General features: G+C 35.6%; 3 protein-coding genes across 3 annotated transcripts in view; 1 reads left to right on the forward strand and 2 right to left on the reverse strand.

The window, feature by feature from the left end:
* Positions 1-2,967: 2,967 nt before the first annotated feature.
* Positions 2,968-7,322, reverse strand: LOC132112102 (integrin beta-1-binding protein 1-like). Its single transcript, XM_059519687.1, has 7 exons — positions 7,173-7,322; positions 6,151-6,280; positions 5,992-6,070; positions 5,790-5,920; positions 4,500-4,592; positions 4,182-4,331; positions 2,968-3,582 (listed from the first exon to the last, which is right to left on the reverse strand). Exons 2-7 carry the CDS (start codon positions 6,220-6,222, stop codon positions 3,511-3,513), a joined length of 597 nt encoding a protein of 198 aa, XP_059375670.1. The 5' UTR covers positions 6,223-6,280; positions 7,173-7,322; the 3' UTR covers positions 2,968-3,510.
* Positions 7,323-8,348: 1,026 nt separating this feature from the next.
* On the forward strand, positions 8,349-10,776 carry LOC132112103 (isoamyl acetate-hydrolyzing esterase 1 homolog). The gene is made up of 6 exons (XM_059519688.1): positions 8,349-8,612; positions 8,678-8,730; positions 8,814-8,956; positions 9,037-9,198; positions 10,299-10,420; positions 10,504-10,776. Exons 1-6 carry the CDS (start codon positions 8,550-8,552, stop codon positions 10,669-10,671), a joined length of 711 nt encoding a protein of 236 aa, XP_059375671.1. The 5' UTR covers positions 8,349-8,549; the 3' UTR covers positions 10,672-10,776.
* A 1,698-nt stretch (positions 10,777-12,474) lies between these two features.
* LOC132111682 (disintegrin and metalloproteinase domain-containing protein 17-like) overlaps positions 12,475-14,119 on the reverse strand; it is a 35,490-nt gene continuing 33,845 nt past the window's right edge. The window contains exon 19 of the mRNA XM_059519218.1: positions 12,475-13,038. Within this exon, the coding sequence (XP_059375201.1) occupies positions 12,664-13,038 (375 nt within the window). The 3' untranslated portion in view covers positions 12,475-12,663. The remainder of the gene's footprint in view (positions 13,039-14,119) is intronic.

The raw sequence follows: 14,119 nt of genomic DNA on the forward strand, positions 1-14,119 counted from the left end.
TGCCTTGAGACATATGTGGAACACTGTCACTTATCAAATGCTTCATTAATTCATTCTTAAAGTGATAGCCCAAAAATATAATAGTGATACCCTCATGTTCTTTCAAACAGTGCAAAAGAAGTAGAGTAGTCCAGAGTGCCAGAATGCTCCATACTATTAGTTTGGTTGAAGTTTATTAGTTTATGAAGTTCTATTGTAACTTTATGTCAAGAACCAAACAATATTTAAATGGACTGTTCACCCCATTATGATACTTCTACCCTTTATCACATTCGTATAATTCCAAACCTGTATAACTTATTTCTTTTATGGAACACAAAATATATTTTGAAGAACATGGGAATCAGACAACATTAGAGCCTATTGTCTTTTATTGTAAAGACAAAAATTACTTATTTGAGAAATGTAAAAAAAAAATAATAATAATATATATATATATATATATATTATTATTATTTTTTTTACATTTCTCAAATAAGTAATTTTTGTCTTAGACAGAATTTACATACATATATATATATATATATATATATATATATATATATATATATATATATATATATATATATACAGTACAGTATATATATTAGTACAGACCAAAAGTTTGGAAACATTACTATTTTTAATGTTTTTGAAAGAAGTTTCTTCTGCTCATCAAGCCTGCATTTATTTGATCAAAAATAAAGAAAAAACAGTAATATTGTGAAATATTATTACAACTTAAAATAATAGTTTTCTATTTGAATATACTTAAAAAAATAATTTATTCCTGTGATGCAAAGCTGAATTTTCAGCATCATTACTTCAGCCTTCAGTGTCACATGTAACATCCAGTCTATCACATGATCATTTAGAAATCATTCTAATATTCTGATTTATTATGAGTGTTGGAAACAGTTCTGCTGTCTAATATATTTGATGAATAAAAGGTTAAAAAGAACTGCATTTATTCAAAATAAAATAAAAAATTCTAATAATATATATTCTAATAATATATTTTCTTTACTATCACTTTTTATCAATTTATTGAAATAATTTAAAAAAAAAAAAAAAAGAAAGAAAAATATTTATTGACCCCAAATTACTGACCAGTAGTGTATACTGTTATTACAAAATATTTATATTTTAAAAACATAGCTTCTTTTTTTTTTTTTTTTACTTTTTATTCATCAGAGTATCCTAAAAAAGTATCACATGTTCTGAAAAAATATTAAGCAGCAGAACTGTTTCCAACTTTGATAATGAATCATCATATTAGAATGATTTCTAAAGGATCATGTGATAATGATCCTAAAAATTCAGCTTTGCATCACAGAAATAAATGATAAAGTATAATAAATTTAAAAACAATTATTTTAAATTGTAATAATATATCACAATATTACATTTTTTTTCTGTATTTTTGATCAAATAAATGCAGGCTTGATGAGCAGAAGAATCTTCTTTCAAAAACATAAAAAATAGTAATGTTTCCAAACTTTTGGTCTGTACTGTATATATACTGTACTGTATATATATATATATATATATATATATATATTTATAAAAAAATAAAATATTGTACCCGACCCGCATTTTTAAAAAGCAGTATATGCTCGTCGTAGCATCATTGGGCCATAGGAACGTAGGCAAAACTAACTAGGCGATAAAAAAAACAAACAAAAAACAACTTAATATATTATAATTTTGTCAAGAATTATAAAAAAATCGTCAGTAAGCTCATAATTTGTACTAAAATAGTCTAGTCTGGCTTTGTCTATTTGTATGTTTCTGCAAGGTCAGCAGACATTGAGGCTCGGGTTTGATGTTTGGAGAGCGCATTTCTTTCGCTCACTCATTCCGTGGGGTCTCGCTCAAACCAGAATGCTGTTTTCTGTGTCGCTGCAAAGATGAAGTTGACAATGCAGACTCGCCATGAACCTTGACAGGTTTGTCGTCATTATGGAAAAAGCACTCTTGACATTCTTAAATATTCATCCTGGCTGGTTCTGTGGAAGCTAAAAAGGTTTGAAATATCATGACGACAACATTTTCAGTTCTGGGTGAACTATTCTTTTAAACTGCTTTTCTCTTTCTTCAGTGTGCAAAACAGGACCATACTGAATAGTGTTTTTACCTCGAGATCTTCAAAACCTAGTCATTTTTAACAGATTTCAAGCTGTCAGTTTGAGAGCATTTCCACCTCCCAGGATGTTCCCAGAGTCTCCCTGCTTTGGTTGGCCAGATGGGTGTTCCCTGCACCAGTAATAACTCTGCATCTCTCGGATTGTATTCCAGGGGAAATTAATATCCCTCATGTCATTTCCCCTCACAACACTTCTTTAAATCCTTTCTAAAGCTTTGAAATGCTCATCCATCTGTAATTGTGTGCAGGAGTAACACAGCAGAGTGTTTTATGTCATGAGTGGTTGCAGAGCAACTTAATAGAGTCTGTTATGTAACTTTTAATTACAGTCACGTTAGTCTTGATTGAGCTCGGACCAGAGTGACCTGTAACTCGCCCGAAGGGATGTAATTATTATCCTGTGTTCAGCTCACTGTATATGGTATATGGTCAGCACCTGGCTGGCTGTGATTGTAGATAAATGTAGACTTTGCTTTGTGCATATTTAATTGCAAACAGAGAGCTAAAATGTTAATGACTGATGTTTTGATTTACTGTTAGATAAGACTGTTACAGTAAACTTTGAAATAAGATGAAACAACCTCTATTCCCCCATTTACCATAAACGTCATTGATGCTAATATATATGTACAAATAAATGGAAAAACTGGAATTAAAAAACTGCAAATTATTTTATTCTTCATGGGTTGCATTATTTGGGTGGGTTAAGTGAAAATGTGCCAGGTAAAGGGACATCACATTTTTACAGGCTGTATCTTCCTCAATTAAAGGGGCGGTGGGATGTTTCTGTTGCTGTTAAAGCACTGCCATCTAGTGGAAATGAGGGGGAAAACAAGATGAAACTGTATTCCATTCGCATTTATTGTACCATATTAAATGATCTGATCCCACCTGGATCAGGAGGATGACAAAAGAGGGGCATGTACATATAAAAGACGCAGAGGGTTTGGGTTTTACAGCATCTTTGTGTTTACACTGACATTAATGTACCACGGTTTACACAAATCCCATTAGAGCCCGACAAATCCCAGATTCACTGGCCCATAGTGGGAAATGTGCTCTGAGGTTATTGTATATTTACATTAAATAAGATTAAATTAGGTTACAAAAAGAGACACAGCCCAAACTTGGTTTTTGGGTTATGGTGGGGCTGTTAAAGAGAAGAGGATGCTGGGACTAATGTATATGGTGTAAACATGTGGTTGAGATGGCTGCCCTTTCATGCTGAACAAAGACGGATCAGCTGTATTGACATGAATCAACGTGAGACGAATTCCAGCATTTCTGTCAGAAGCTTTTCAAAAGGGCACCTTCCACAAACAGACTTCAATCCTCCTCCTGCTGCTGAGGGAGGGAGGAGGAACAGGAACACTCCCAAACAGACCTCAGGACTTCTCTGAGGCCAGGGCACAGTCGAAGGAGGTGGACAGTACTTTACAGATGGCCTGGGCTTGTTCCTGTAGAGCACCAAATAATGCTGCCTTAGTGAGCAGAAAATAAAAGAAATATCTTACCAAACCCAAACATTTGAACAGTAGTGTACTGTATAATATATGGGATGTTTATACAGTAGCATAAATATCAATAGAAAATACATACAGTACATGTAATACATGTGTAAAATAGTTTCAGTTAATTTATGTAAATGTCTGATTCAACTATTCATCAACACTCAGTGAAAATAAATGTATTAAAAGTAAAAAAAAAAAAACACAATATGCTCAATAATGCATTGGCATTATTTATAAATATATAAATGTATATATAAATGACAATATCAGAAACCTTTGTGATGATTTGATTAAAAAAATAAAAGTGCAATTATTTTTAACATGCTTTATTTTTTTGCCCTAATCATTTTATATAAAATTGGTTACAATAGCCTTTTGGTCTACATGATGGTTCCTCCGGTTTAAAAGAAAATATATTTATCTTTTCCCTTATTTCAGGGCTAACACACAACTAGTGAAATACAGTTTTCTGCTACACTGTCCAGATCTAGGCCTGATTCATACAGGCTAAGCCTTCAGAAACACTTCCTGTCTTGAGGTCTTACCGCACTGCTGCACTGATACACCCAGATGCTGCACTCCTGCTGCTCTGCATCTGTGGTCTTCAGAGCGAGCAGGTTTTTTCCAGCACCCAGACCATCATCATAGCAAAGCATTCGTACAATCAGGTAGAGCGGGTGACGGTGAAGCACATCCTGAGAAAACAGGGAATAATGCTAGATGATAGAGGTAAAGTTCTGTTCCATTGTGGTCATTAATCTAAATGTTTCTTTCATATACTTCTATAGTTGGTGTATAAAAAAAGAGCCAGATCTCTCAAATGAATATTACAGAATGAAATTGAGTCAGGTGAATGAACTCACACACTGGTCCAGTGAGGCCACTTTAACTCCATGCTTGGACACTCCCAGAATCATCTCCTCATCTCTAGGCACAAACGGCAGTTTTCCATCTTGCTTTAAATTGAATATATGAAACATAATGAAGGTTTTTAAAACAGCTTCAGTCTTGATGCATGATTTATGATAACTATTTGATTTTGGCTTTAATATCAGTAGTATAGGCCAGGAAAATATGATAAAAGTATTTTCCCAAAATATGTGTGAACCTGGACAACAGAACCAGGCTTAAGTGTCAACTTTTTTTTTTTAATTGAGATTTATACAATATCTGAAAGATGAATAAATAAGCTTTCCATTGATTTTAGGATCAGACAATATTTGGCCGATTAGAAAATCTGGAATCTGAAGAGAGCAAAAAATCTAAATCACCTTTGAATTTGTCCAAATGAATTCTTAGAAATGCATATAACGAATCAAAAATGTTTTGATATACACTGTATTTACGGCAGGAAATTTACAAAATATCTTCATGGAACATAATCCTTACTTAATATCCTAATGATTTTGGGCATAAAAGAAAAATCGATAATTTTGACCCATACAATGTTTTTTTTTTTTTTTTGGCTATTGGCTAAAAATATACCCCAGTGACTTAAGAGTGGTTTTGTGGTCCAGGGTCACATACTTCAACATCATCTGAAAATTGTAAGAATTACGGGCTTCTACAAAAGTAATATAAAGTATTTTACCAAAATATATGTGACCCTGGACCACAAAACCAGGCTTAAGTGAAAAGCTGCATGTCTCTCAGAAACAAATCCATCATTAAATCATTTTAACCTTAAACTGTTGCCAAAATTCAATAATTCAATAATCCATAAATAATGCTTCCTCCAGTGAAAAAGTCAACTCCGGCTGTCCTCTCACACAAAATCCACCAATATATGTTTAGAACCATTGTGGACACTTTTTCCTTATAAACGGTGCTGTTTTATGGATTATGGACTCAGCGCTTTGAATTTATTACAAACAAGCGTGTTTTCACTTGATGAGACATTAACTGATGGACTGGAGCTATGAGGAATGTTGTGATGTTTGGACTCTCATACTGACGTCACCCATTCACTGCAAAGGAACCATTAGCAAGAAATTGATGTAACGTTAAATTTCACCAAATCTGTTTTGATGAAGAAACAAACTCCTCTTCATCTCGGATGGCCTAAGGGTGAGTACATATTTTCAGCAAAATTTTTGGGTGAATTACTCATTTAAGAGGGTGACATCGAATCGTCCCCTTTTGTAGATCCTTACCTGAGCTGCATCAATGTAGTTGATCAGATCTAGAGGCTCCTGAAGGGCTTTGCTCATCTCAAACTGTAGCTTCTCGATGGCTCCCACATACTTGACTCTGAACTCAGCACAGGTGTCAGACACGGCGTTACCTGAGGGTTCAACAAGGTCAGGGTCACATATGTACACACATGAGTTTCTAGATGTTTCAGTGAGGACTAACTTGAGCTCTTGGTGGAGTCCGTATCAAGACTGGCAACTGTGCTGGACCTAGACAGGCCCCCCAAACTGGAATCTACTGACTGGATAAAGGGAGATTAGAGTTTATTGTGTCCTTTGTGGAAACCAGAGCTCAGCAGACAGAATGGCTGAATCCCTTTACCTTGCTTTTAGTGCTGATCTCACTGCTCTGGGAGCTGCTGCTGCTGTGGCGCTTCTTCACCTTTCGAAACATCCTTCACCATGACGCCAGCGCTGCGGGTCTCCAGCCTCCCAGCAGATGGAAGCAGAGTCTGAGGAGAAATAACAGCATCTAAATCACACCCATGGTTTCCTGTAAAGATTCAAATATTTAGAGAACAAATATTTAATTACATGATTATTTCATGATCCAATCAATGTTTAACCAAAGATTTTTTTTTTTCCTTTGGTAGATTTCCATTTGTATGTCAGATACACACTTTTTTTTAAAGAATTTATGCTTAACGGTGTACAGAGAGTACAATATGCTAACCGATGACATATTTTAGAACAGAGCAAATTAGAAACTAATATAAAAATACAGAAATAAACATGGGAATTAAGAGATGTAAACTCTGAATCGTGAAAAAAAACTCATCACTTATATTAGAAAACTTAGATTTCACCTTAGATATAATTACATCATATCGTTATGCATCATTTCATTCAATAAAACAATTAATAACAGTTAAATTTGTAAACTCAACACTGACTATTAACCAAAAAAAACACTATGAGCCCAGCTGTGAGAGCTGTCAATTAACAAGGTTCCTTACGCAGTATTTCTGCTCAGACATATTACGTTATGAGAAAGACTGCCTATGAGAGTATGAGAAATCCAGCATAGACATGTTCTCGGGGTTCAGGGCACTCCACGAGCCCACGCCCCTATTAAAAAAATGGTGCCAAACTTTGAGTAACTTTCTGGGAGTCGCTCAGCTCGCGCTTCATGTCATTTCTTCACGGCACGGGCTCACCGCGACCCCGCTGCTAATAAAACCCCGCGGAAAGTAACGGAAAGCCGTTGCTAGGATAAACAGTCAGCAGCAGCCCACGTCTATCCTGACTATGCGAGCGCAAACGGCTCTCGTCTGGTCGTTTAATGGCATCTCTATAATTAAATATGGAGAATTTGAATTTGGTAAACAAGCACACTGAGCATACCTCTGTTTTGAGCTCACTATGCAGCAGTGTACAGCCGTGATAATAACTAATATGTAGGTTCATCAAAGCAGCGGTCGGCAGCCCCCTCTGTTTTGGCGAGACTTGCGTTGACACTTCACTTCCTGTACGGCTCCACCCAGCACTTCTTAAAGGGGACGCGGGATAATAAAATGGCTGTGTTTAGATTGGAGTGTCAACTTACTACAATACAACTACTAAGTACTGCACAGTATATACTACATTACCTAATATTTTTAAATAGTAAGTGGCTATGATACAACTGATATCAGCTTACTAACTGCTCTATATACTCTAAATATATTAATTAATTAATTAATTAATTAATTAATTCATTCATTCATTAGCAAGAGGCTATGTATTACTGATCTATAAAAGTCAGATCAGTGCTATGAATCCATTCTAAACAGATCCACTCGCAATTAAATAATTTAACATGTATTAATGTGTTATTGGCAATAGCACAACTAGAAAAAAATTATATATATATATATATATATATATATATATATATATATATATATATATATATATATTAGTGATGCGCGGGTCGTCTCATAACCCATCATATATATATATATATATATATATATATATATATATATATATATATATATATATATATATATATATATATATATATATAATATATATACAAAGTCATCATATATATAATATATATATATGAGAGACATTTTAAGATTTTATTCATTTACATGACATTTCCAGGTCTACAAATCACAGTGTTAAAATGATGCATCCTTTTATATCCAGGTTTTGTTGAAGGGTAAAATAAAATTATCTTGATTTACATTTTTTTTTTTTTTTTGGTTTATTTTAATGCTTGTTTTGTTTTATTTTATTTTATTTAAGTCCTCTTGAGGCCTTCTTGGAAGGTTGCTGAGGTCTCTTAGTGGGCACCGACTCCGGTTGAGAACCACTTGTTTGTGTGTTTGTAAATGGCCATGTTTAGAATGGACCGAATAACACAAACTGTATGCTTGTTTATTTATTACATAGTTAGAATAGAAGGAAAGACACCTTAGTAAGCTTTATGCACTCTCTATGGTTTGTTTATTTATTAGATAGTATGTGGTTATGTTTAGAATAAATGCAATGACACTTTAGTAAGTTATATATAGTCTATACAGTCTGTTTATTTGTTTAATAGTAAGTGGTAACGTTCTAAAGCTAGCTCGTGGATCTGACACGCGCTTCACAGTTCAGTAAACGAGAGAGGATTCAAAGATTCGAAGAATCAAAGATTCAAACTCCGAGTCATTCAGGAACGAATCACCACTAATCCAGTTTGCGGCTTCCTGAAGTGTGGATTTGAAGTCGTCAGGTGCCGCTGTTACTATGTCGACACTAAAGAGAGTTATATGGCCCCAAATCATTCTCTTCGGCGACTCAATAACACAGGTAACATTTTGGGAACACAGTTTGAGTTTTGTTCTTTACCCTGACATGCATTGTTTTTGTTTCAGTTTGCGTTTCAAGCGAACGGATGGGGTTCCGAGATCTCTCATAAAGTCGCCAGGTACAGATTTTACGGCAGCACGTATGTATTATTGCATTCATAAGGCTGCAGCGGATGGTTTTACCATTCCTTTCATTTATTAGAAAATGCGACGTAGTAAACCGAGGCTTGTCCGGTTACAACACGAGGTGGGCTAAGATTGTTCTTCCTCGCATCGTGCCCATTTCTGATGCTCCTATTGCTGCTGTGACCGTCTTCTTCGGCGCTAATGATTGTGCATTGGAAGGTGACAACATTTCACGTGTCATTTCAAGCTCTGAACACCAGCGGCGGTGATAATATTAGACACTAAACGCTTCTTTGCAGATAAGAACCCTGTGCAGCACGTGCCTCTTCAGGAATTCACTGAGAATTTAAAAGATATTCTCAAATATCTGGTGTCTATAGGAGTCTCCAAAGAGAAGATCATCTTCATCACACCACCACCACTTAAAGAAACCGCCTGGGAGAAAGAGTGCTTGCTAAAAGGTGACACCTCCTGAATTTAGGCTGTATTCAGTAATGCTGTACTGCATGCTTCACAGTGTACTGGTAAAAAAGTGTGAGAATTGAGAAATAGTTTTCAGGGTTCTGTATTGCCATCATATGACTGGCATATTTAGTTGAAATCATAAAAAAAGTTTATTTTGCATTTCAACCCAATTTTATACAAAAAAATATTTAGACTCTAGACAGTCTGAAGAAATAGATGGTAATCATGGTAGATTCTTCATTTGAAAGCCTTGCAGTGTTGGATACTTTACTCTATTTCCATTGGTATTTCCTTGTTGAGAGAGAGATCGGATGTTAAAGGGATAGTTCACCCAAAAATGAAAATTATGTCATTAATAAGTCACCCTCATGTCGTTCCAAACCAGTAAGACCTCCATTTATCTTCGGAACACAGTTTAAGGTATTTTAGATTTAGTCCGAGAGCTCTCAGTCCCTCCATTGAAACTGTGTGTACGGTATACTGTCCATGTCCAGAAAGGTAAGAAAAACATCATCAAAGTAGTCCATGTGACATCAGAGGGTCAGTTAGAATTTTTTGAAGCATCGAAAATACATTTTGGTCCAAAAATAGCAAAAACTACGACTTCATTCAGCATTGTCTTCTCTTCCGTGTCTGTTGTGTGAGAGAGTTCAAAACACAGCAGTTTAAGTGATATCCGGTTCGCGAACGAATCATTCGATGTAACCGGATCTTTTTGAACCAGTTCACCAAATCGAACTGAATCATTTAAAACGGTTCACGTCTCCAATACGCATTAATCCACAAATGACTTAAGCTGTTAACTTTTTTAATGTGGCTGACACTCCCTCTGAGTTCAAACAAACCAATATCCCGGAGTAATTCATGTAATCAAACAGTACACTGACTGACCTGCATATTGCATGCTCTCCTCCTGTTTGCCATACTATTAAAAAAAAGTATATATATATTCATAATAATTGGCAATATACAGTGTGCAGCTAGCAGAACTCTAGTATTTAGTTACAAAGCCTCTCTCACACACACACACACATACAGTATACAGTATATATTGAATATGGTATGTGGTGTGTTTAAATGCTCTTTTTTTTATCAGGTTCAGCTTTGAATCGGTTGAACTCTTTGGCTGGTCAGTATGCGCAGTCCTGCGTTCAGACTGCTGGAGAGTCTGGAGTGGATGTTCTGGATCTCTGGACGCTCATGCAGAAAGATGGACAGGTGATGCACACGCTATCAAAACCATAAACAATATACTGTAGTGAATTAACATACAAATGAGAACAAATTCCCTTTCCCCTCAGGATTTCTCAGTGTATCTTTCAGATGGACTTCACCTCTCTGATAAAGGCAATCAGTTTGTGGCAGAGCATTTATGGACACTTCTTGAGAAGCGAGTGGCTGATTTGCCTTTTATTCTGCCTTACTGGGGGGATGTGGACCCAAAATGCCCTGAGAGCTGCCTACTGTGATTAAAACACAGGTCAAATGATGCACAGAAGGTGAAACACCATTCAGTTCCTGTGGTTTATATGTGGACATTTTTAGATACGCTAATCATAAATTGTGTAAGGACAATCCAAACTGAAACCAGTTGTATTTGAAAATGGGTTATTCGGAGTTACTCAAATTAAATCACAGATAATGTCAGATGTTCTGCCAAAAGTATTCAGATTTCTGTACTATTAATTGTTTTAGTCAATTTATACCAATTGATTTATTGGGCTGCATGCATACAAGCGCAAAACTTTCGACAGAGACCGTAAACTTTCATTTTTATATCTTCTTGCAATATCACGTGTACTTTTCTTTCAGGTTCATAAAATAATCAGAAACACTTCAGTGTACAGGCAGTTTATTACCGTGGCTTCAACCCCCAATAATACATGTTAAATAAATGTGACCTAACCGAGCATCAAAAACACACACTGAATGATAGCAGACTGACATCAGATACAGCTATCTACGTACATCCAAGTGAGAGGTTTTAATTACTTCTGATTTGATATTCAGGAATATAAGAAACAATACAAAATATATACTTAAGTTTTAATGTGCCATAAGTCAAATTACTATCTTAAAATTTGACTGTAATAGTTATAGTCAGATATTTACTAGTCACTGATTTTGGTCACGTCTATACAACCGTTTTAGTGGCAAAAAGAGAAAATCTTTGAAAATATGCACATCCCTTGACTCTGTAATCAGGGTTTCACATAATAATACTAGTATATTAAAAAGACATGAGATCCCATAGAGAATATAGTAGTACAAATTAAACCGAGCACATCTTAAATTGCAAAAATGTAACATCCTGTGCAATTTCTATATCTAGGCCTTAAGAACATGTCAAATAAAACTCATAAATTGCATCTCCTCTTACAGTATCCATACACATATGGCATAGGACATGCATAACTTGAATCTTCTCAGCAAATCGACCAGTGTAACATTAAAAGTGTGACAACACGTACAGAGCCGTGCGGTAGACCTGCTGCTCATGAGGTATAAATGAATGAGAAAACAAGAATTTGCACAACTGGATGTATGTTACAAGGCACAAACTGACTGTATTAAAGAAATATTCCTGATTAAATACAGGTTAAAGAAATCGTTTACCAAATATGAAAATTGTCATCATTTACTCAGTCAAGGTCATTCCAAATACCAAACATTTTTAAAATCATCTACAAAACCTGCATTCCCTCCAATCAAACGTCCGTTCTCCGAAAACGTTCATACTTAAAAAAGATCATAAAGACATTGTAATCTTCACTTTATATACACAGATTTTATTCACATCTGAACATTGATCAGCACACAAAGTATGTAGCAAATATAAAGAAGACCTGGATTAAACTGCTTGATTCATATAGATTTACAATGCCTTTATGAACATTTTGAAGTGTGAAAGTTTTGGAGGAATGGATTTTAAATGAAGGACAGAAATCTCTCATCTTTTCATTTGTGATTTTTGGGTTTGGAAGGACTCGAGGACGAGTAAACAAAATCATTTTCATATTATTGAAATTGTCCCTTTAAAAACTATGGACAGCAACTGTGATTGTTAATTACCACAAAAAATGATTTTGATTTGTACTTCGGTTTATAAAAAGTGACCTCAGATATGTATAGAACAAATGTACAATGAATGATTGCTGGCTTCTGAAATTTCACAGCCAAAGATGCTGTCCAAAGGTGTATTGAATGTATTCCATGAATTCCTTAATTAACCAAATACATAATTATTTCTCTTGGCAGTTTCTGACATGCTTTAAAGGAACACTCTATTTTAACAACTATAATTGTGCATTACAAGAATGCTACAAAATTCCTAAGTACCAACTGAAATGTGTCAACAGTTTACACGTCACAGAATTTTAAACGCACCAATAAAATGAAGCCTGATTGCACCGTAAACTTCACAGCTCATGTCTCAATCAAGCGATCTTATGCCAGTGTCCTCAGCACACCGTCTCCTTACTGTCAATGCGCGCCTGTCTCGTCAGCCGTCTCTTGTCCCCGTGGTATGGCGTTGACTGTCCGGTGAGGTCCTCAAAGGACCTGGCAGCTGTACTGCTTTGACGGAAGCCTTCCTCCTCGTCCAGGTGAGAGTCTATGCTGGGGTCCTCCTCGATTGTGTCCATTTGCAGCAGATCTGCTTTGAGTGCGGTGGAGAGGTTGGCAGGGCCTGGGCTGCAGAGTGTCTCCTGTGTCGGTGAGACGGCGGGACCTGTGGGGGCCAGTAAGGGCTGAGGTCGTGCTGCTGCTGAATGCAGATGATGGCCCTTCACAATGCGGATGGGTGCTGATCCCACACTGCTCAGCATTTCTGCGTTCTAAGGACAGAATTTTGAAATGGAATAAGTACATGAGACTTCCAAAAAACTATATTCATAGTATTAACTACATCCTGCACAAAAAGGGATGGGCACAAGTACTCGGAAGTAGCAGTAATTATCTATTACAAGGTTTCTGCAGGATTTTTACGCTCAAATCTTTTCAGAGTTTTTAAGACTTTCCTGTATAATTTAAGACCCTGTGGTAACCCTGTATTATTAAAGTACTAAATGAATAACTGTTTAATTATTCATTTAAATCGAACAACTTTTAAACTATGGGGTGAGTTTTTCTTAAATGTGAGCCAAAATCGTCACAATTAAAAGTACCAAAGACAAACTACTTCAGTCTGTGTACATATAATTTATTTAATACACAAGTTTCACAATTTGAGTTGAATTACTGAAATAAATGAACTTTTCCTTGACGTTCTAATTTATTGAGAAGCACCTGTATACATACTTTATTTGTATGGATTTTATTTGTTAACATTAATGTTTATAGAACATTTATTGATCTTACTTAATATTAAGTTCAAAATTTACTAATTCATTATTAAAATTTGAAGCTGTATCAGTTAACATTAATATTCAGATTTATCTGTGAAGTACGAGTACACAAACTAATACCCATTCCGATGCATAACATTAACATTATGCTACACTTGAGTTAAATGCAGCAAAATATGCATCTGCCCAATCAGTAACGGTCCAGTCACATCTCTTGAACTAAATCAAATAAGAGATGAGCACCTGTATCAAGCATTTGCAGTATCAAGAGAGTTTCAAAGCTGTGCATTTAAAACGCTCAAATACAGAATTGCATCTAAAAAAAAAAACCATTTGAACCAGAAACCAGCAACAAATCCTCATGGACACTGAATGCACGAGACATAAGCCCCATTCACACTGCCATTCCGGCAAATACACGGGTAAAGTGTTCCGGCAATTGTTCCCGGGTCGCTAGATTTTGCACTGTCACACTGCCAGTGATTAGCCGGGATATGTGCGTGCTTTCACACACAACCCGTAAAGTGTGTGAAAATGTTCAATGCCGGAATCAATCCTGCGACGTGGTTGC

This window comes from Carassius carassius, chromosome 31 (assembly GCF_963082965.1).
Source record: "Carassius carassius chromosome 31, fCarCar2.1, whole genome shotgun sequence".
Taxonomy (NCBI): domain Eukaryota; kingdom Metazoa; phylum Chordata; class Actinopteri; order Cypriniformes; family Cyprinidae; genus Carassius; species Carassius carassius.